Raw genomic sequence first — 24,615 nt, forward strand, 5'->3', positions numbered from 1 at the left:
CCTGAAAAAGGAAATGAATTCTTACAAGGCTGTACAACAATAGAAAAGTTACTTAAAATGCTTTCATTGATTTTTTTCTTCCATTTGCTTGATTGCACAATAGAAGGATCTTTATCTCTGCATGCTACCGCCTTTAAGAAAATCAATATGTTTTACAAAACGTAGCATTTACAGATGGTGTTCCCTTAGATCTAATAAAATTACTGCCAGGGAGACATGTTTCTTGCCACAAAGATGTCCTAAGAGCTTTGAAAATGCAGAAATGCAGATTTGGTATCTCATTTTAGCTTCTCCATGGGTTTAGCTGGATGCAGGCAACAACTGGTTTATAGGACATCACTGAAGCTTCACAGACAGGCTCCTATTTCTAGAGTCTGCCATGTTCTGTTCCCTAATGTAAGTCTGCTTTTATTTTTGCCTTTCAAAAAGTTTCCTTGGAGTTAACAAGAAAAAAAATCATATTGGTGATTTATCTCTAATTGGTGTGATCCTACCTTGTTTAAAGGTAGCACAAATCACTTTTATTTTCTAAGAAGAGATTGCTCTCCATCTCATCTAAGCACTGCTTCTTAAGTTTTAGTTACAAACCAGCTGGTAATATCAGTCTTTCTTGCAGCTAGAGAGAATGAGAAACGAGAGGCAGTAACCAGGTGTTTCTCCGTGCAGAACACACAAGAGAGACGGGCAGTTCCCATTACAGTCTGCACGTTGCTGTGCCCTGGTGCTCAGAGCAGGTTGTGGCTATTGCTTCCCTGTGCAGAATAAGAAAATACTACTACTTTTCCCTAAATTTGATTTTCACGTGCAAAAATTTAGCTAGTTGTCACCTGGACAATCTTGTTTCCTCTCTAGGTCCTGAGACTCCAGTTACTTAAATTTTAAGCTTCCCTTTTCCTATGCTGTGTTAGCAAACAGAGTGAGCAGGGCAGGGCAGGGTAGAGCCCAGCAGCAGCAGCAGCAGCAGCAAACTTCAGAGCAGCAGGAAGTCGGATGCTTTCCCCGTCCTGCAAGAGCTGCTTTGGTTGCTCTGTATCTTTAAGGGGCTGACCCTATCCCACGGTGAGCCATTATAAAGGCAGGTAAGCAGCAATGCTCCGATCAAAGAGCTGAGAGCAAAGCAGGGTGCAGCTGCCCTATAATGACTGGCCACCACAGTTGGGGATATGGGCAGGATGACGGTAGGTTATAGCGTTTCCATGCTGCATCTCTCTGTCTTCCCCCGTTCATTTTCTTTCTAGAACTGTTGCCTGAGCCCTGCAGAGCTGCCTGCATTTCTATGTCTGTAAGAATCAAGTAGATACAGCAGCTAATTAATTACTTTATTGATAAAGAGCACACAGAAAGTGTTGCCAAGAGATGCATCAACTTATACCTGATGCCTTTTGTTGTTGTAATAATTGCTCCTAAATTAAGAGACTCAGTACTGAGTGTTTTTTTTTGCTCAGGCTGCGTATATTACAGATGGGTCCCTTTCCAAAAAGCTGCTATGAAAATGAACTATTTGTCTCTCCAAAAACAATTCTTTTAAGTAAAGCAGATTTATTAGAGCAGTAATAGTTCTTCTGGTCCTGTGCAGCTGCTGAAATGTGATATCTTGACTTCCAAAGAAATGAATAAAAAGAGGTATATGTTATATATTTCTGGAACATCAATAAATTGTACAGATCAGTATCAGAGACCTCTTACTGAACAAATCATGCTTTCTGATTTGACAGTCTTTAATTTAGCCATCTTCCTTCACTTCCCACCTCCGAGACTGTGTCAGTGAGAGGATGTGTGAAACTACTGAAGGATCCCTACAACAATGTTTTCTACCACCTGTACCCTTTGCAGAGAACGATGGATGAATGACTGATCTTGTCCAATAAAACAGCCTTTTGCATAACCTTCAGGAGCCTGTCTCTTCCTCTTTTGACAGCAGTTATTTAACAGGTGCTGTCACGACAAAAGCAGCTTCACCTGAATGATAAGTGAAGCTGGTTATTGCTGCTAGATGGTATTGTTTGCACATCTAGGTAATACTCATAGAGTTATGTATGCTAACACAAAGCTTGGAAGAGACAAATGATACTGCTTAATCTTGTGTAACAGCATTTAAACCCCAAATCTGCTTTACAGCCAGACCAAGAAAATACACTATTTTGTAAGATTAAATCTTCAGAAAATGCTAAAGATAAGAGGATAATGTGCTTTAAAAATAATAGTAATACCATGTAAAACTGTGAGAATGCTACCACTAAAAATGTGCTACTTAGGAACCTTAAAGTGAAATTGTTACTGTTTAGATTTCTGACCATGAACAGTAGAAGAATTGAATTGCTTCTTGTACTACCAAAGTAGAAAAATAAGTGGTAAGAATAAGGAATTCTGATATGTAAGGCTTTGTTATCTCAAATGGCACGAGTGTTCCAGATCTGCCAGTAGAGAGCAATGTTATTAAGTAGGTCTTTAACCCTACTGTACTGGCTTCAGGAAGTCTAGAAATGTTAATTATTGCACTGAGAAGTATTTCTTTCAGGACAGAAAGATACAATAATGGGCATGAGTGAGGAATGAAGCTGCTTCAAAGGTTTACTGCAGCCCTAAAATGGTTTTAAAAATAACTGCATAGTCAGTAGCTAAGAGATTGAGTCATCTGCATCTCATTTGAATGAGCGTAGCTTTTACATTATATTTCCTAGGAAGAACTAACTGCTGTTTCTTTGAGGGAGTGTGTGCGCATATAAGTATGCTTATACCTGCACATCTAGTCCTTGGAAGGACTTCAGATACCTTTAAGATATAACTACCAACTTCACAGAAAACTAGTGGCACAAGTAAATGGAGATGCAGCAGTCTATTGATGCGCTGTGGCTTCCCCAGCTTGTTTTGTACATGATACTTCAGTCCCTCATCTAGTTGCACTGTGCTAATAAAAACACCAAGCTTGGAATATAAAATGAACTTGTCAGATGGCAAGTGTTCAAGTCACTCGTGCTAAGTGAGCCTTACATCAAGCCTCATGAAATCCTGTAACAATTTTGTGCATTGCAGAAAGAAAATAATGGTGCTCTCCTTTCTTTGGTTTTGAAGGGCCTTCCGAGTGGCACAGATCTTATCCTATTGCCCGAGGGAACCGTCAGTCACCTATTGATATAGTTTCTGCAAAAGCAGTCTATGACCCGAATCTGATGCCGCTTACTGTCTCCTATGAATCCTGCACGTCTCTCAACATCTCCAACAATGGCCACTCAGTTATGGTTGAGTTTGAAGATACTGATGACAAGACAGGTGAGGCTACAAGATGGCCAACTACCTTGGCATAACATCTTGTGTCTTAGGGAAACAATTAAGTATATCTTGGATAGTGTATTTTATGCAACGTATAAATTCAGTTCAGAACAAGGTATGCAACCAGCGCCCTTTGAATTTTGTGTACGAATAAACCTGAGCCTTACGTTTCTTGCCTTCACTTCAGTCTCTCAAGCAATATTTCATATCACGCAGCTGAATAGTTTCTGCATTAGGAGAAGCACTTTTATGAAGAAACTCAGAAGCCTGCTTGTAGTGGTTCCTTTTCAATGGGGATTGTCAGTTTTCTGGAAAGCCAGTATGCGGAGTAGGCATGAACACTTCTCAATGCCCTGCTTGTCTGATCACCTAAATCAGAGGTACTAGCTTTGGCTGGCCCACCCCCCCAGTTTTGCATCCACAGGGGCAGAGAAGGGAAGAGGATTATCAGAGACCAGGTCATACAGAATAGTCATCATAACTGTAGCGCACTAGACCTATTTTTATATTGACCAGTCACTGCTATCTTGCATTTTATTCTTTCCTCATGGCAGTACAGCTTCTTCAGAAATGATAAAGTCTTGAGCTCATTCTGAATTGGTAGGAACTGGTGGATGTTGCACTATATGCAATTACTTGGCAGAAAACTTAAATGCTTTATATGATTACTTCTATTAATTCTACTTCTATGGTAGATCTTGCTTTTACAATGGGGGGGGGGGGAGAGAGAGGTGAGGAGGGAAGGATGGTGGTAAATACAGCATCAAAATAGAGATGAAGTAGCTGATAAATGGAGAAGAGTGCATTTAAGAATACTCTGAATGATTTTAAGCCTGACAATTGATTTCATCTTCCATTTGGTTGTGCTCATCGATCTCAGTTAAATAGGATATCCTAGGTACTCAAAACCAGTTACTTTCTCTGAAGTGGTTTGTCTATCTTGGTAACCATTTGAAATAGGGCCTGGGGGTTTAAATTCCTGCCACTTGATTCTTAATTTCTGCATCTCAGATAAAACTAAATAACTGCCCAAATTATTGGTCAGGTTTTCAGGTATTTCTAAATGTTGAAGTTCATCTTCTAAAACTTATTGCATAGAAATCCAATAAGCATGTAATCCTGAAAGTAACTTGTAAATTGTACCTGGAAATATTACCTTAGCTTGCTAATAAGTTTCATGCAATTCAAAGCTGAACTCTATCAATGCAACAGTGCACTTCATTCAGTTCTACAAGTTTAGGACCATTATGCATCACTCTGCAGAGAAACTCAGAGCTCATGCAGGAATGAAGGCACCTGCACTTTCTATGCTATGCATGTGTGATGTTTCAATAACACTTAGAAGGAACAAGATTGCTAGGAGCATAAACACGGTTTTGAGGGTTTGAGTTGTGTTGAAATAGATCTAGTGACTCACAGCTTTGCATAAATGATACAACAGAGTTCTGACTAATCCATCATAGCTAGATTTCTTAAAATATTGGGACAGGTGATGCATTCTCTTAAGTTCAGCAAAGCGTACTAGAAAATACTTAATATTAATTAATACTAAGAATATTTTGGCAAGGCCAGTGTCCTGCATGAAGGCTAGAGCTATGTACCTGTGAGGGCGTGCACAATGCTACAACTTTAAGTTTTGGAATAAAAATGTTACAGATTGCACTGAGAGTAAGTGCCTTATGATTTCTAGATGCACTTCAATTGCACTTATTGCAAGACTTTGATCAGGATTTTATGTCTGCTGAGTAAAACTTAATTGGTTTAGTGCCATATAAACATACAAGAGAACTACAGGTATGGTTGTTAGATTATCTTCTGTAGTTAGTCTTAAACATTCATCTGTTCTTAAGTGTTATTTCTAAATGATGTATAAAGTTTCTCTGTATCCCTTTCCCATCTTTATGAGGTGATTTGAGATTCTGAATGGTGTTGTCTAAAGTACAAGCTATTACATTACCTGTTTTATGGGATCAGGTATTTAAAGGAAGCAGAACATAGAGATCCTCCACTGGAAAGAATTCTTATAGAGGAAATACTTAGCTGATTTCTCTACCTGATGCTCAAGGTATTTACCTTTTGCACAGAATCCCAAGTAGTGTCGTCAAAAATATTTTACGTGTTCAACTTAGGTTTTGTGTTAAACAGGAAAGGCCTAGCCATAACAAACCTACTAAACTTTCATATGTTAAATGTTTTCTTTCCAGAAAAAAAAATGTTAGAGAATCCTGCATAAGTAGCTACTTGATACTCTACAAATTTATTTTTTACATGAGTTTGGGTGTTTTCCAGTAACAAATCTAACCCTTAACTATCTGCATGTGGTGTCATTTTTATACTGCAAACTGAAATGTACAGGATTAGAAAATAACAGCCAACAGCTGTTAGGTTTTATTATCAGGGAGCCAAAAAGTGAGAATGCTTTACTCTTATTTCCTTCTACCTAGTGATCAGCGGTGGTCCCTTTGAAAATCCCTTTCGGCTAAAGCAGTTCCACTTCCACTGGGGGGCAAAGCACAGCCAGGGATCAGAGCATACAATTGATGGCAAACCTTTTCCCTGTGAGGTAACTGTTTTTATGGATGAGATTAATTCATGCAAATGCTGTTGGCAAACATCTGTAGTGGTATCTGTATGTTCCTTAGGATTCTAATGATTCTATGTGACTAAGTCATATGGGCTTTAATGAGAATTTTATTTTTTACATGAGTTTCTGATCTATTGTTCATCTGTTAATTGCCCTGTATTTGGAGAGCACACCTCTGTGCAGTGCAGCCCTTTCTCCAAGATTCTCTGCCCATGGTCAACAGCGCACAGTTGGCTCCACAGCTCAGCTGTTTTGCTCACACAGCACTACTTGCACCTCTAAAAGCCCTCTATGTGGTTTAGCATGCTGTATGTGATCAATTCCATCCTTTCACTGGTGCAGACGGGAAGGATGTACTGGCCAATATGATGCTGAGAAGCAGCATCTAGCTCTGCTACCTGCATGGACAAACTAGACTACAGCAGAGGATCACAACCTATGAAATGCTGCTGCTGCTGCCACCTATGAAGCTTAAAAATGGCTTCATTTTGAGGCTCCTGAGCATTTTCTGCAAAGCAGGGACAAGGCTCAGGCATTTCCACAACAGTCTCTTGCAAATCCTGCAGCAGGGTAACATCCTGGAGTCCCCCAGTGAGCAATGAGGCACAGTGTTTCACGGGATAAAGGCCCATATCAGCAAAGTTAGGCCGCAGAATCATCTGTTAATGCCTGAGTTGCTTCTAATTAAGGATAATAGAGATTTAATTTAGTGTCTGTCCATGCTTATGTCCAGATCCAGAAGACTGAACTTGCTCATATTCCCAAAGATGTCTTTGGAGTCTATACTCCATTATGAGCAAGCATTACTGCCTGTTAAGTATGAGTCAATCTATGTTCCACCTATGTTGACAGCTTCTAAAACTGATTTGTTTAATTCTTCTTTGTTGCTGCCTTTAAAGCTCCACTTAGTTCACTGGAATGCCAGAAAATATGCAACATTTGGAGAAGCAGCAGCAGCTCCAGATGGCTTGGCAGTCGTTGGTGTTTTCTTGGAGGTAAGAATTACAAAAATAGCATGTTTACATGATGAAAAGCATTATGCTGTCAAATGTTTGAGAACCATGCTATGTATTTAAGAGGTGCTCAGGGAAAACAGATGACTTACTGGAAGCAGTAACTCATAGCAAATTGCTGTTAAACCTTCCTTAGTAGGAATGCTGAGATTGAGATAAGAAAGCTATGCTACCTATTCAAAGCGTAATTATAGTCATTCTTACTTAACCTGTCTATTCCATTACTATTTTAGATTGGAAAAGAACACACCAATATGAACAGGCTCACTGATGCTTTGTACATGGTAAAATTTAAAGTAAGTTTAACATGTTTAATTTTTCTTATTTCTGGGACATCCTCTGGGGAAAAAAGGTTACATATCTTTGAGACAACGAAAAACGCGAAATCAACCACCACAAATCCTTTCATTAGAGTACCAATGCAGTTTTATTCTTCCTGTCCAATCCCTCTGTTCTCTGACCCTCCATACTTCAGTATATTTGCCTACTGTTAGCAGGTGCCTCCCTAGGCTATGCTGACCTCACTGGTCATTCAGAGGTTTTGCTTTTCCTGAGTTACCTAAAACAAAAGCTCTGTGACCCTTCAGGCTCAGCAAAATGAATCATCAAGTCCAGCTTGAACAAATTGAAGCTGATTGTCCAAATTATTTCTGCTGCAAAGCTCTGAGGGGATAACTTTCATGGGGTCCTAAGCTAGTTCATTGTCAGTAGTATGTGAAGGTTATCTTTTATCAGATGTGTCCAAGATCTTTGAAGCTTGCTGAAGGAAGACTAATTAGACTACCACAAATATTGTTCTTTTTAGATTTATATGGGCTTAATGCACTCTGTAAGATGCCTAAGTTCTAATATTAAAAAGCACTACCTAATACTTGAGTTGGCATTTTTCTTGTTCCTTTGTATATGCTTGTGAAAGATGGGGGGTTGGGAAAGCAATTCAACAGTCGTATGTAGGTTGTAGATACATGAAGTGATATTTAGATTTCAATCAGAGATTCCCTGAACATACAGGTAAGTGTCATTCCTCAGTTGCAGTGATAGGTCTGCGGGTTTGTCACCAGGGATAAGCTGCTCAGTCTGTTCCTTATGAGCAGCTTTAGAGACTTCTGGGCAGTGCTTTGTGAGTGACTCCATACCTCTCAGATACTTGTGAATAGAACTGCAGGCTGAAAAAAATCTTGCCCTGCAGTGTGGCAGTCAAGACAATTGCTACCTTAGGCACAGCACCTCCTTCTACTGGTCTTTCCGTTGATCCAGCTTGCTCTACTTTTAGACTTAGATTCTTGTTTTTTAAAGCTGATACTTGTCGCAGCAGGCAATGATTGTTTTAGAACAAGTTTTTCCAAGGTTGACATTTTTTACTGAAGCAGATGGATAGTGTAGAAAATAGCCAGTAACAAGACAAGGAAATTCTTCATGATATTTTCTGTATTTCACTGAACATTAACATAGGAAGTATATTTTGTCTATATTTTTGGACCTTTTATCAGCAGCTCTGAACTTTGGTAGAGGCCATGCAGCAAGAATATACTTCCTGAACTATTTTTAGATGTTTGTCACTAAGAGATGAACTTTGGTAAAGGCCATGGGGTAAAAATGCCAAGTCCAATCAGCCAACATCAGAGGTCACAGTTGATATGCAATAGTATGTAATATTTTTCCTGATTCTTTCTTTATGCTACCTTTTAGGTAACAGTAGTTATGAGGCAGCCAAACTATTACAGACTCTTCTCCTGCTCTCCATTCTTTAGTATTGCTCTACCGTTTTGTTTGTTTCATAAAGACTTCCTAATTTGCACTTAAAAGTAAAAGAAATATCAAATATCAATTGTCTTCCAGGGGACAAAAGCTCAATTTAGAAGCTTCAACCCCAAATGTCTCCTGCCTTTGCGTCTAGATTATTGGACATACCTTGGATCTTTGACAACACCACCGCTTAATGAAAGTGTAACGTGGATAGTGCTGAAAGAACCCATCAGTATTTCTGAGAAACAGGTAAACTTCTAATACTCTCCCAGATCTTTTAAGATTTTACACTGGATACACAGGCAATGGCTGTTTTTGCTTTGCAGCAGGGCCAATTGAAAATAGCATTAGCCTGTGAATAATAATCCTGTCCAATAATCGGGGCTTGTATTTTTTCTATTACTACTACCTAGGATATTTGCTTGAACCTATTCTATCAATAGACCTCAATGAATGCTCTCGTTTGGTCCTTTTTCCAAGAACATTAATATCAATTGCCTTTTTAAGCTTTAAATTATCTCACATGAATTTACAGCTGGAGAAATTCCGCACACTCCTCTTCACCAGTGAGGAAGACCAGAGGATTCAAATGGTGAATAATTTTCGCCCCCCTCAGCCACTGAAGGGGAGAGTAGTTCGAGCTTCCTTCAATGCCTGAAGAAAACTGACAATGGCCCTGAAATATCCAAGAGCTTCCACATGAAAGACAATCTGTTTTTTTTAGATCACTCCTGAAGTGTGCAAGATAGCCATTTCCCTGAACACGCCATACTTGGAGGGGGGCAACAACTTTCTGATTTTATAGTTGATTTAAATATTTAAAATCTCACTCTTTAACTTAATCTTTCATCTTTTTAACTGGAACTCTTTTTGGTGTAAGGGGTAGTGAAGTAATTGGGAATGCTGTCCAGGACTCGAAACTAAAAATCAATATAAGAAACTGTTGATCTATTAGTGCTGATGCACACATTGGATTGTTTGATTTAATGCAAGATGAAACAACAGTCAAGAAATTTGTATTAACTGGACTTAAATTTTTCATAGTTTGAGCTCTCTTTGAAAGATTTTCACTGTATTTTAGCTGCCTGACAAAGTGCAAAAGTAGTACAGAAGTTGTTCTTTATTCACCTCAAGTAGGCGCTGATGGGAACACCACTACCTGAAAATGTGTACATTTTCAAGTTACTGTTCTAAGATGCAAATGCTGAGTTTAAAAACAGGCCATATTATTGCACACTATTGTTAGACATCAATTCTTTTAGCCCATACAGAATACATAATTAGTGGCCTCGTTAGTTCTGTTGAAAACATCTGTAGAAATTCAGGTATGTAACTTCTGGCTATCTCAATTGTTCAAATTCTACCTCAGGTGATTTGCTTTGCAATATGACCTCCGGTGTCTGCCCTACAGAATGTAGATTGTTTATTTTACTTCAGAACTAATGTGGGTAGACCTTGACTGCACTGAATGTACATTGCTGCACAAATCATCCCCTAGCTATGGCCCTCTTCAGGGATATTCCCTGCAAATGTGAGGCTTCATCGGTCATGAATACTTTTACCTCCTCAAAATAGTGGCTTTAGACAAGTCGTGCTTTAGTATTGCTGCTACTGCAGCGTAGTGATGAAATTATTCAGACTACTGTGTCTAGTGGTAAATAGTGAGGTTATCTATAACTATCCTCACTCTATTTTCAGTTATTTAATTATGGGCTTCAAATGTTTCATTAAATCTGTATACTTCAGACACGATTTGTTGATTATCAGTTATCATCTTAAATGAAAAAAATGTTCAAAGCTGTATACCTTAAAGGAAAGCAAGGGGGTTAGTGAGAACACCTACTATGGCCTGTTTTTTTTGTTTTCTGAAAAGGGAGAAAGATACTATGTGTGAAGCACAGTATGAGGAATTGAAGGCCAGAATTCTAGATGAAACTCTTTACAGCTTTTCTGGTATGCCAACCTAAAATATTCTGTTCCTTTGTTTCTTCATACGTAAAACAAGAGTTACACTGTATGACTGACCTACCTCACAGGGATGTTGTGAGGGTTAACTCAGCACTGTTTTGTATTTGAGACTCTTACACAGACTATACTAGAGGAAATAATAGAGAAGAAACATAATGAAATGTTTTTAACTATATGAATGTAGCTTTGCTAGTAATGCAAACTGGTATTGCAAAAAATCTATTTATGTATCTTCATTTGTCCATTTAAATAAATGACACTTAAATATGCATCTCCTCATCTATTTTGAACAGGTCTGTATTTTCCTACATATTGCAATGTTGTTTTTTCCTCAGGCTTCCTTTAGCAGAGAAACACCAATACCTTCACCTGATGCACGTGTTTCAGAGTGAGGGATGATCTGATTGCTCACCTCCAGGTTTCACAGGAACCTTGACCATGCAATAGTAGAATAATATGAACACAGATAGCAGTCATCCCTCAAGTTTCAGACTTTTTTTTTCAAAGTTCTAGAAAGTCTATCAATTAAAAAAAAAAATTAGTCTGTGCCACAATTCTTCCCATCTTCTGGGACTAATGCTTTCTATTGCTGTTTATTCTTTTGGCTAAGAATTCTTGACATTTACTACATCTTTAATGACTTTTTTGCCTACTGTCAGAGTTGGATTTTTGTTACTATGAATTTTGAATCTTATTTCCCTTTTATAGTTACTTACTACATGAAACACCTTTTAAAATTTAAAAGGTCTTCCAGAATTCCAGAACAACCTTACAGATTTGATATCCCTGTTCTATGAGGGCTAAATTAAAAGCCTCTTAATTGAAATTTAAGCAGTATCACTTACTTCATATGACTTAAACTATCAAAGTACTGCTGCATTTCTACATGCTTTAACAGAGTAGGTTGCAGATAAATATTTATTTTTTTTTAATTTTAAGCATATAAGGCTTCTCAAAAAGTGTTAATGGGGTTTGTGTACCAAACCTTGATTCATCTTTTCCCAATTACAACCACTGGGGTCCAACAAAAGAAGCTTACTTATCTACAGAATGTGTCCATGCTGTGACCTTGAACATAGTACTTAAGCTTCTTTAAGGGTGGTTTACTTGTGAACAGCAGAAGGGTAATATTTAGCTCACAAGGTTATTGTAAAAGCTTAGCTATAGTAAAGAGCTTTAAATGGTGAATCCTACAAGGTATTCAGTTTCTGGGAGATGTTTACTACACTTTGATTTAGAAACTTTATAGCTTTTCTCAGTTGTTAGATTATAAACTATCTTTTTTTTACTACAGTGAAACAAGGCACATTGATAATACAGAAGCTTTTGTAATAATTTCTTCCTTAAAGCAAAAGGAAGCAAAAATAATAAAATTATCCCCCACCAAAGACTAAAGATTACTAGTCCACAATGTTTTTTAAGAGGTAAGACCAAATGTTTGACTGATAATTCATTTTAATTTAGCAAAGTTTCCCTAGTAACTATGTTCTGTAGTGCAAGGGACCATATTAATTGGTATTTTATATACAAATTCTTAACTTGTTAATATATTGGTTGAAATATGGCTAGTATGAGAGCTTTACAGCAAGAACTCTTTTATTCCTTTTACTGATATTATTTTACTATCTATGAGATGAGAAAAATGAAATCCAGAGACTGTGTACTAAGATTTATAATGTGCTGTGAGACCCTCAGAGGATAGTAACTATGACAGTACAAACTGCTATTAGTCCAACTCCTGGCACCACACAGGTCTACCCAAAAATTCAGACCACGTGACTAAGTGTACAGTCCAAATGCTTCTACTGTCTAAATGCTCCTAGCTGTATTCTAGTCAGTGACTCTAGCACACATGTACCCCTTAAAGGCTATTCATTGGGCTGAATAACTGTTACGCACCACTACTTTTCAAGGATTATCAGGAACATCATTTTTTCTGCTTTCTTTTTACCCTCTGACATACCTTCTAAACTTTACTCAGCAAAGTTGCTCTATCACAGACATTCAAATTCTAGAATGTGTGCTACCGTTGTATATTGCCAGCTCCATTGAAAGAAAGCTACCAGCTGAATTTAACTACTCCAGGGACATTTGATTGGCTTAACTTGCGATATGACCATAGTTCTCATGACTGAAGGAATGCAAGGCCTTACTTGTAGGACAGTGACAAATTGAACACCTGTAAAAGTTAGACTAAAAATGCCATCTAGTGGCTGCCTGTTTCCATTCCTTACCATTTCTTACACTTAAAATGCTTAAAACAATTTTTTAAGGCTACTTGGTCAAAGTACAACACATGAGAGAAAATGTAACTTTGACAAAAAATATATATATTTTTAAATGTATAGGTGATTATAGTTGAAATCCCTGTGTGGGCTTGAAGGATATGCAGTCCTTGAACCCTCGTTATCAGATAAAAAGATCGATCTTACAAAAGAATCATAGTAGATCAGTTACGTCAGTTACAATTTTGTTTCACTGGTAAACTAGAGATATCGTCTGCTTGGTAAACTACACACTCCACTACATTTAACTCTTTGACTTTAATGGTTCCAGTTAAGGTTCAGCTTAGTTTTTTACTACCCTTTACAAACAGGAGGATATTTAGGCAACTTCAGTGATATAGGTGATGTATATAGCAGCAATTTATTATGATGTTTCATGATGAGTGTAAAGTATGGTATATTGTAAAAATGGTATATTGATGAAACCTGATTCAGAACTATATTACCAGAACTATTCCTAATTTGCATGGCTGTAAGGCAGAGAATATTTATGTTTCTGATGTTCTCTGTATAATACTATTTGCATTACCTTTGAATTTTAGCCAAAAAAAAATCTTACTGCAGGTTGTGAACAACGTCACAATAATGGAAACCATCATTTCACTTCACATTCATATAGTGAGTTTTCTAAATGTTGGCACTTCAAACTAAGTCTGGAGACTTCCCTGCACTTGTAACTTATCCTCAAGAAATTTAAACTCACATTTGGAGTGGTACAGAACCTTAACTGAACATTTATTTCAGCATAAGAGTGATTTTCAGTTTAACTTCAACCAGTTTGTAAGTAAGTAAATGATAAATGTGGAATAAAATGTGGGTAAATGTGGGTAAAAATTATATATGTGGAGTTAAGATCCAGTCACAGCAAATACATATGCCTTTGTACTAATCCAATCACTTTAACTTAAATTGGATCATCAGTTTAAACTGCAACTTCGTGTATATGCACACTGCTTAGTCTCTGTTGTAACAGCAGGGGTTAAGTGAAGTTGGAGAGTTGGAATGACATTTTTCCTACAGTTGTTCATTGTGTTTATCTCTGTTCATTGACATTTCTTGCAGCTTGTTTGCTTTCCTAGCATTTCAGTATTTATTTTAGATTACATAAGAAGATCAAAGACTGGATTTTATTTGCAACCAAACTAAGAAGAAAATGCAATTGCTTTAACAGACCTTGAGGAAACTTATTCTTCCCAGTCTCATTCATAATTTTTTGCTTGTAAGAGACCTCTCCATCTAAAGTGCTAATTTACCTCTTGTGAAAGTTCAAAATAGCATATACATGTACAGTAAATGAAATGTTTGTCACTATTCACAAAACACATATAGCAAGTAGCTGGCATCTTTAAAGGCTGTGAGCAGTAACAAATCCAACTGTTTTGTATTTGTTTCCTTTCAAAAAGCCAGTTAGGTATACTGGTGTGCTGTCTATGAAAAGGCAAGTTCTGACTACCTGTATTCTCCCAGCCGGTCCAGAGAGTCAAGTCATTCACAGGACCTATCTTTCTTTGCATGATGGGCATTCCCAGGTTCCCAAAGGGCGTCTATCTATGGCTGTTTTCTAATTCAAGTACTAGACTAAGCCTTTCTCCTCATTTCAAGAAAACTTCAAGTAGACTTCTACCTCTTTGGATTCAAATTGTGTTTGTTACTAGTCTGCTTTCCAGAAAAGTATTAATTATTTGTTAGAAATATTAATCTGATGTTTAACTTGTTTTCCTAGGAAAACCACACTTATTTGGTTGATATGATTGATTGATATGATTCCATTCTTCATGTGTCCCCATAACAAGCTATGTTTACAAAACACCAGGAGTCCCACACTTTTCATGAATTTCAGTGGGTTAGTGGAAATTCATATATATTAGCACCTGCTGTGAAGGCAGTGGTAATTAACAGATGTCTGTTTGTAGTTCCTGGAATTGGAAAATAGATATATTGTACCAAACTAGCCACAGCCAGTTATTTGCCCAAACAAACAAGCGGAAGAAGGAAAAGGAATTTTCCATAGGAACAAAGGAAAACCCAAGTAGTGCAGTATCAGTGTAAGGCAAGTCAGATAGAAAGCTTTAAGTTTCACTAGCCGGTTACAGAATTAGACTCTTTTGATAAAAGGACATGAAAAACTATGAACAGCTGTACTTCCACTTCCTAGATACATTCTGGGCTTGTTTCTTGACTTCAGCTAAAAGCCTTATTATGCCAAACTATCAGAGCTATACCAAGTATACTTTCATATGTCATTTCTGAGTGATGCATATGAACAGCCTTTTTTTCTTCCTAAGATTTCTAGTTCTTCCACACAGCATTGGATTTTCAGAGAGAAAGGGTGATACAGTATGTTGTGGAAACATTATCTGAGCTCTAGCCAACTCGAGTTCTCTCCACAACTTAGATGTTCTGAGAGTTGAGATGGTTGCTGCTCTTTTCAAAGCAGAACACTGAGTGCCAAAACCCTTGAGTAAAGTTTAAGATTGGTTGAAAACTACCTCCCACCCTCTCCCAAGATGTCATTTTTTTTTTTATCAGTTTTGCAGACATCTGCCTCTAGTTCTGTGTGTGAAAATCCTCGTTGTGCAAATATTCTCTGTTACCCCTGATTAATTCAGGTAGCTTTACATTAACTTACTTGAGCTACTGCAGGTATATAAGATTGTGTATCTTTCATTATACTTCATCATTTTTTCGGTGCAAATATTTACAAGTTAAGACTGCTGAAATACGTCTGCTTTGCAAATGCTGCACAAAACCATTTACTTTTGTCACTTTAAAAGGTTTTGGGAAACGATAAAGTAGAACAAATATAACTGCTTCTGTGAGTGTGTCAGCATCTTCATCCAGTATATTATATCATGCTTGGCTAAGAAACTTAACATAGCTAGGATTATGAATAGTAATAGTCATTTTCGCCGTAACATTAATTTCATTTTAAAGTATACAGTGATCTTAAGGAATAAAAGATTACAAAACAGTAAACCAAACCCTATTTCAAGTCCTTAGATACAATGGAAGGCATGCAATATAAGCAGAAATAAGATAATTTATTAATATTTTGATGTCTCCTGAAGAGCTTACCAAAATACATCACCCCTTCCATAAGTCTTAGAACACTAATTCTCCAGTAGGCATCCAGACAGTGATAACATAATTCCAAAAAATTGCTAAGATGCACCATGAGAGAAGAGGTAAACTCTAGCTTTCCCATCCTTTGTACCCCGTATCCAGAAACATACAGCCTAAGAATACAGCTTCAGGTGTCACTCATCCAAATTAACTGAGGCCAATGCCAGAAGCAGCAGTACTCCTCTTCAGCCTGCGTTTTTCCCCTTTCCCAACATTTGATTTAATGATCCTATTACCACAGAGGAACTTGTATCACAGCATCCCTCCCAACAAATTATTATGTTGTCAGATCTGATGACAGCCTCACTTCCCATAAGCTCACATGATAGCTAAAGCTGACCCAACAGGTGGGTTCTGGGAGTAGAGCTCTAAGCAGCATCCAGTAATTACATCAAATTCAGTGTTTCTCATAGTCTTGCACTTCTCCATTCATACAAACATACAAGTTGGCTGAACTAACTTAAGCAATGTACTCCTGTCTCAAATACCTGGCATGATTTATCTGCTTAGAAATTCCTGTGGTGGTAACTTTAGGTCAGAAGTAAAGATGTCACATGCCTGCATAGCCTGACTGCAACCTGTTTCATGCAATGGGATTTCTGAGACTGACCCTTTAGGCTCACATAACCTTTTACTTTATCTGAAACCTGCTGAAACTGGGCTTGACCTTAATGGGAGTTGGATTAAGGCCTAAACACGCAGCATGGAAATGAGCACAAAAATATATTTGCGAAGAGAAAACAGAGTTGCTGCCCACACAAGTAAAAAGATAAAATTATACCTTGAAAAAGTCTAAATATAGCATTTGTTACATTTTAACCTACCATGTACCTTAATAAAATGCTTCTGGAATTGCATTCATTTGCTTATAAGAACTCTGTCCTGGCACAGGACATTTGATAGTCACCTTTTGCTCACCTATAAACAATGAAGTCAAAATGAAAGCTTAATTTTATTTAAAGAAACTTGAGTTATATATATTTTTTTAATGTGAATTAGCTAGGTAGGGTGCTATGGCAACCAAGCCACTGTTGCCACAGGAATTCACCATAGTAATTAGATATTCCTGAGGGCAAAAATACTGCAAGCCTGAGCAATACAATTTCTTTCCCCAAATCATATCAGAGAGTAGCATTTCTACTTTTTAACTTTAATAATGTATCTCTCTGGTTCATCAGCATAACACACCAAAACAGAATCTGAATCTCAATTGACCTTAATATCTAGTCCTGTCAAGTAATGACACTGAAAATGTTTAAGTTCCTTATATGCCTTCATACAGTATTCCTTCTTGTACTTGGCTTATGTGGAACAAAAGCAATACCTGCAGGATTGTTAATTGTCTCACCTTAATTTACATGTTTCCTAAACCACTTCAGCTTATGCACAGGAGTTTATGAAATGACTGCATGAATATGTGAGCAGTAATAGCTTTCAGCTGAAGAGCAGAATTTAAACATGCCTTGAGCAGAAGAAAGAGCAGTCAAGTTGGTTCTCAGGCTGCCAGATGAGGTTTTATCACTGTTGTAAATGGTACAAAAACTGAAAAAACTGGTAGGTCAGAAGACTGCCAAAGAGCTCCTGCTGGTGCACCCATTTTGGATAATTGTTTCCACATATGCTAGAATAATGCTCCTTTTTTTTTTTTTTTTTTTTTCTTTATGGCGACCTTTCTTTTTTTTTCTTGCCTTGGTCTTCCAGTTGACATGAAACTATATTTCACTTTTTACATTTAGAACAACAACAACAACAAACAAAAACACGGAAACAAATAAACATTCAGACTCACAAAGATGATCACACATCTGTCCACTGCAGATAATGTGGGAACACACTTATCTCGTGTGGGATACTTGCAACACATTATGTAAATGAAAAACGCTTCAAAACAAGAAGCCAGGAAAATCAAAAATGAACTATCATCCTATCAAAGCCTCATGTGAGCCTCTGTTTTTGCAGAATCACTACTTCAGGTCGAGGCAAGGTCTATCGGTATCCAGTATGTAATAACCAATAACTACTTATTAACCACCATGCACTTTGGGCTCATTCCTTGTCTCATTACTAAATGACTCAACAGAAATTTTAACCATGACAGACACTGAAAACTAGAAAGAAGATGGCAAAAAGGGGGATCCAGGTGTCTGAACCTCTAATAGTTGTTGCTCTTAACTTACAGGGTCTGCCATTTTCAAAGGGCCTTTGTGATTTGGAGCCTTATCAGCTGGCAGCCCCAGCACCAAAAGATGTGTCATTTTACTTTTAAAAAGAACAAAGGAGAGTTCCTGCAAAGAGTAACCTTTGTTGACGTTTATTAATGGATTCTTTATAAATGGATAATGGATTCTTTCTTAATGGAGAATTTAGTTTATTAATCTAAAGCAGGAGGAGGGCGGAGGCTGCAGCCGAGGGCACGGCGCTGCCGACCGTGAGGGCGGCTCAGGGGACGGGAGGGGACGGGAGGGGACGGGAGGTGACGGGACCCGGCACGGCCCCCACGGGCCGGGTCAGGCCGTGCCCGGGGGGTGTTTCTCCTCCCCGCCAGCAGCAGCAGAGCTGGCACCGCTTGGCGGAGGCGGCGCTAAGGGAACATGGCGGCGGGGCGGCAGCCCCACACAGCCCCCACCCGCCCCGCCCCGCCATGTCCTGACAGGAACCCGCAGCCCCGCCCCGCCGCGGCCGTTCCTCGGGGCGGCTCCGGCGGGGGCGGCTCCCGCAGGGGCGGCGCGGGTTGGGCGGCGGGGCCGTCGCTCAGCGCCCGGCACTTGAGCGGCGCCGGAGAGCCCGGAACCTGCGGGGCGCGTGGCGGCGGCTGCGGCCGGGACCGGACAGGAGCGGAGCCCTCCGGTAAGGGACGGGGTCGGAGGCACCGCTTCGGCCGCCTGCGGGTGAGCCGCGGGGGCTCCGGTGGGCCCGGAGGAAGCGCTGCTGCTGGCGCTGCGCCGCTTGAGGCGGGTGGGAGCGGCTCCTGCCTTATGGGCTGTAGCCTGGCGCCTTAATTAGCACCGCCCGGCGCCCTAATTAGCGCCGCCACCGCTTTGTAACGCGGGCGGTGGCTGGGGTGGGCGCTGGGGCTGTGGGTGTAGGTTCAGCAGTGTGCTCAGGACCCCGTCGGTGCTGCCCGGCCCTGGGCAGGGAGGTGTGTGCATGGCGCTGGGGGGATCTGCTGGGGAGGGGAAGGAAAACCCCAGCGAGGTGCAGCCACCGCTGCGAGCAGGGTCAGTCACGTTAACACGCTGCTCCTGTAAGGGGGTCTGATCAAGAACAGGGGAGTTGTCAGGGTTCGGATCCTGCCTGGCTCGGAAGGGTGGGACGGGAGGGAAGCAGCAGTGGGGAACGGCCTGGGCAAGGCTGACAAATGAGGCTCGTCTGGTGCTGCTGCTGTTCTGGTTCCTCCTGGCTTTCTTCTGGTTGTGTTCTCTGTGCAGCACAATAGGTGGCGGTGGGAGAGGTCCTTGTCCCAGGAAACCACAGGCAAGCGCTGAGCCATGAACTGGCAGTGGCTTTGTCATCTGCTCTCCCGATGGCAGTGATCAGGCGGTGTCCTTGCCTGTCCTCGCAGTGTCCCCGGTGTCAGAGTGGTGGGTTCCTTGGTGGAACAGCCTGTCTGCTCTCTGCTGTTGTGGGGCGCAGGGGGTACGCTTTGCTCTTGTTTCCCACATAGGATTTTAGTCGAGTCCTTGGGTTGGAGCGGTAGACTTTCTGATTACAGTAGCTCACGTTTGTGTTTAGCTTCTGCTGATTTCTTAGAACGTTTTTATTTATGCAACTGGCTGGATGGCCTTAGCACTGCTTCACAGAGTGCACTGCTTAAAACAAACAAACAAAAACCAGAACTGCAGTAGTACATAGATAGCATCGTTGGAGTGGGACCTGGAGTACCTTGTGCTGGAGGCAACCTGCAAGTGGTTCAGAGCTCCGAGAAAACTACATTGTTCAAACAGGCTGCCAGTATAATCTTCTGGGAGTAATTGTACTTGTGGTGCTACAATACAGTTAGCTTTTAAGTCCTTGGGGCAAAGCTCTGTTGTGAATTAAGCATCTAGACATGTGTGCCTCTCCCAGCTTGAATAGCTTATTTAAAGGAGGAAGAGAGATGATGCACCTCCCCCATGGCAGCTGAAGAACCTCATCTGTTCAGGTGTGCCCAAGGTTTCAGTGCTGTTGGCAGCAGAGCTCTTCACAGCTGCTTGATTTAATTGCACTCCAAATGAACATGCCTAACTGCAAACCTATAAAAGTCATCAGTGCAGCTGTGGCAGAACTTTCCCTTTGTCCAAGTGCACAGTGCTGTGATAAATACATTAATTGACCAGGAGTCCAGTCTGACTTCAGCTGTGCAGAAATCCTACCAGTGTTAAGACCTGGAAGGTACAAAAAGAGAATCAAGCTTATAAGCTGGAACAGAATTGGAAAGGTAAGCTAGCTTGCTCTAGATGCGAAGCTCGTGGCAATTTATATAAAACGTTAATCTGTCTGCCACATCTTTCAGTTCTGTGGGATTTGAGTACTTACTCTCTTGGCTCTGATGTTTAGAAGAAACATTTTACGATTTAGAATGAATTTGGAGTAGAGCTGTACTTTAGCAGACGTTTTAAAAGTTGTCCATTAATTGCCGCATAGATCCAACACATTTGAGATATTTGTCTTCTTTGTCCTGTTAGACAAAGCTTTTCACTGAACAGTGTATGTTTCTTGTAATGTTGGAATTATGTCCTAATCATGCCATAATAAGAAAAAGCATGCTTGTAAATAAAAATGAGCTTTCCTGATGGGTTAGTTGGTAGGAGGAGTCATATCCTAAGTTAAATTCACCAAGGTTGTCATTAAGTAATGGAAATTGTATCACTTCTAAGATACCTCTATCCATAAGTCTTTTCTGCAAAAAAGTTCTGAATGTTTCTGTGAGCTCTAGACTTTCTTTGTATTGCTGTATGGAAAGGTTCTTGTGAAATTTACCTTACACCTTTCCAATTCTTATATTCCAGACTACAAGGACATTCTGCTTGACTGAAGGAAGTTGTTCAATTTGTGGAGTGACCTATGATGTCAAGAACTGTATCATCCTGGATCTTAAGCTCAGCAAGAAACAGCATTGTTTTACAACGAAAAGGACGTTTGTACTCCATATGCATCCCAAATAGACAGAAAATAAAATGGAAGCTTGTCTTCTCCAAAAGACTTCTATACCCTGCTGCAAGCTGCAGCTTAGACAATGTCTTCTCCTTAAAAAAAGCGTTCAGACACACCTCCACCGAAGAAGAACAATTCTCTTTCCAGTTGTCTCCATCACAAATCAATGATATTCTCAGAGCAGGTGAATTATCCCATAAAATACTGGATTTGAATTCTAAAAATACGAATTCTGTGTTGAGATTTGAAAGTAACCAGCTGGCATCCAACACCCCTATTGAAGACCGCAGAAGTGCAGCCACTTGCTTGCAGACCAGAGGCATGATGTTCGGTGTCTTTGATGGTCATGCAGGTTCTGCATGTGCTCAGGCAGTAAGTGAGAGACTCCTTCATTACATAGCGGTTTCTCTCATGTCTCGGCAAGCACTGGAGGAGATTGAGCTTGCTGTGGAGTGCATGAAACCAGTTATGCCTATTCTGCAGTTGCACAAGCATCCAAATGATGTGGAGTACCGAGAGATAACTTCGCAGTACTTTGAGAATCTCCGGGTTTACTGGCAACACTTACTGGACCTGGACATTGAGCCAGGATTTAGTTTAGAAGAAGCCATGGTAAGTGCATTCAAAAGGTTAGACTCGGACATATCATTGGAAGTTCAGGCTCCCCAGGAAAATGAGCTGATGAGAAATCTTGCCCTTCAAGTAGCTTTTTCTGGCGCAACAGCATGTGTAGCTCATGTTGATGGTGTTCACTTACATGTTGCAAATGCTGGTGATTGCAGAGCAATTCTAGGGGTTCGGGAAGAAGATGGAACATGGTCTACTCTTCCTCTAACGCGAGACCACAATGCCTTCGATGAGTTTGAAATTAGAAGATTAAAGAGAGAACATCCTAGATCTGAGGAGAAAACTCTGTTTGTGAATGACAGGCTACTGGGGATTCTCATGCCCTCCAGAGCTTTTGGAGATGTGCAATTAAAATGGAGTAAAGAACTGCAACACAGTGTTCTTGAGAACAGCTGTGATGCTGAGGCTTTAAATATTTATCAGTATGTTCCTCCAAACTACCATACACCCCCCTACCTAACTGCGGAGCCTGAAGTCACATACCACAAATTAAGAGGCAAGGATAAGTTTCTCATTATTGCTTCAGATGGACTATGGGAGATGCTCAGTAATGAACAAGTTGTAAAACTAGTTGCTGGACACCTTACAGAGCTTAATGAGCAGAAACCACAACTGGCTTTTGAGAAACCAGTTAATTTGGGTTATATGCACAACTTGTTACTTCAGAGGAAAAACCGAGGCATTGCCTCACTTGACCAGAACATAGCTACTCATTTAATAAGGCATGCAATTGGAGATAATGAATACGGCGAGGTGGACCAGGAGAAACTTGCTGCAATGTTGACACTGCCTGAAGACCTTGCAAGAATGTACAGAGATGATATCACAGTTACTGTGGTGTATTTTAATTCAGAAACAATTGAAAACTATTACAGAAACAATGAATAGATACTTGCACTGCTGCTCTTCTATACTGCTAGTTGATTTTGATACTGAGACCATCACTGTCTTTCTTTGATAGCCAAGCTGTTATCAGTGTTATGGTCTGGAAGTTCCTAAACCTTCTTTGTTACTGACTAGTCTTGAAAATAACGTCTCTATAAGTAAATTTGGTGAAAGTTCCCTGGCTTTCCCAGTGTGTACACATTGAAGAAAAATGTTTTGATGGAAGTTCACTGCAATGCAACTGAACTAAAGATTGCTGACCAAGTTCTGATTCCATGGGAACCACTGGTAAAAATTTCCAAACGAACAAATGAGACAGATTTCAATGAGACTGGTAAAATTTCATAGGGAGATGGATAATACCTGTAGCTGCATGGAGTATAGGAAAGCTCTGCTGTTGTGGAAAACAAGTAGCATCCTATTGAAGCACTGTAATTGAATTAAATAAACACACCTTTATTTGATGTAGCAGTGTCAGATATTTGCCTTGTGTACGTGAAGCTTAATTTTAAAGACAGCACTAAAGAAAATGGTTCAGACAGCCCTGGAACTATTGGACATTGTTTTCCATACAGATTAAGATAAGAAACAAAGCCATATTTTCTTTGGCAATTATTTAAGTGTGAATGCATATCCTCTTAATTGTGTGTGGATTTGTATGACAACTTCAAACTCAAAAGCACATCAGGGACTTCATGGTCCCCTGCCTGGGAATTAACAGTACTAGACTTGAGCATTTATGCACCTACTTGCTTAAAGAATAAATCATTTTCTTAAGTATTGATGTATGAGGTGTTGCATATCAAATCCACCAACTGTAATTTAAATGAAGTTTGACACATCCAGAAGTTCAGAAGTACATCTAAAGGTAAATACAGCAAAACACAGAGCACCCTTCTCTTCAGATTTGACTTAAAAATAAAAGTACTGGTGTTTCACTAAAATACATTGAATCTTCTTGTCTTTGGACAGGAGCTTGTTGTTACAGCTGCAGTTATTTTCTCTAATGAATGTATGTTCTAAGCTCTGAATGTATTCTTTTGTGTATTTTATAACAATTTTCTTTTATACTGTTTTCAAGGGTGATTATCTAAAGCTTGCAAATTAGCTGTATTTTCTTAAATTCCACATATGGTGTTCTCTGGTGGCTCTTTCCCTTGTTTATGCTCAGCAGTAATTGTTGCCGCTCTGGGAATAGAGGACTGTTTACTGCTGTAGCTACCAAGAAAGAACCTTGTGTGGGTGTGTCACAGCAGATAAAAATAAAATCATTTTTTTCCTCTGTTTCACTTAAAATAAAAGCATTATCCTTCTGCGCTTCAGCAGATGAAAAAGGGCTTCAATTTTCATCCTAAACTTTTAAGCAAATGAGATCTTGGCGATAAACTAGTAGCAGTTGTGGATTTGGGCCTTTTTATGTACTTTTCCTCCACATAAGACTTCTCAATGCTTTTCCAGGCATCTAATTAATCTGTTTTAAGACTCTTTAAACAGTTTTTTCTTTTCAATTAAATATTTGTGCTTTTGACTACACAGGATTTACCTGTAATTCAGTATTAGAACTGCAATCACTAAATGCATTCTTATATTAAACCTTTGTTCCAGAAAAACAACTTACTATTTTTTTCTTTGAGTACATATATTGGAATATATGCACCAATTCAACTTGAAGGCAGGTAGTTCTATTTTTTGGATGAAATGAGTAGAGTTCAAAATCAGCAAACCAGGGTTGGCTTGAGAAATCTAAGACTTAGACCTCAGAAAGGTTTAGGTATGTGCAAGGTGTTAAAGAGGATGCTGAAATTCTTGTTACTTGGTCCAGTAATTTAAAGTATACCCACCTCCCTGAGGCAGGTACTGTGGAGCAAAATTTCATGTGCTAGAAAAAGGCAACCAATTAAGGCAACTGGTTGAGGAGAAAAGTGCCCTTATGCAGCATTCCTGAACCCCTTTGTATTTATGTGGGCAATTTCCATTTGCT

At 39.5% G+C, this 24,615-nt stretch overlaps 2 protein-coding genes across 2 annotated transcripts; both read left to right on the plus strand.

Moving 5' to 3' along the window:
• Positions 1-1,138: 1,138 nt before the first annotated feature.
• On the plus strand, positions 1,139-9,271 carry CA7 (carbonic anhydrase 7; the record flags this gene model as incomplete). Its single annotated transcript, XM_084294719.1, has 7 exons — positions 1,139-1,178; positions 3,073-3,270; positions 5,715-5,833; positions 6,754-6,849; positions 7,101-7,163; positions 8,707-8,862; positions 9,149-9,271. 7 exons carry the CDS (start codon positions 1,139-1,141, stop codon positions 9,269-9,271), a joined length of 795 nt encoding a protein of 264 aa, XP_084150845.1.
• A 9,471-nt stretch (positions 9,272-18,742) lies between these two features.
• Positions 18,743-23,977, plus strand: PDP2 (pyruvate dehydrogenase phosphatase catalytic subunit 2). The gene is made up of 2 exons (XM_084294978.1): positions 18,743-18,836; positions 20,978-23,977. The coding sequence occupies exon 2, from the start codon at positions 21,033-21,035 to the stop codon at positions 22,635-22,637; it is 1,605 nt and encodes a 534-aa protein (XP_084151104.1). The 5' UTR covers positions 18,743-18,836; positions 20,978-21,032; the 3' UTR covers positions 22,638-23,977.
• Positions 23,978-24,615: the final 638 nt, after the last annotated feature.

The sequence above is a fragment of the Netta rufina genome (genome assembly GCF_964035555.1).
Source record: "Netta rufina genome assembly, chromosome: 13".
Lineage (NCBI taxonomy): Eukaryota > Metazoa > Chordata > Aves > Anseriformes > Anatidae > Netta > Netta rufina.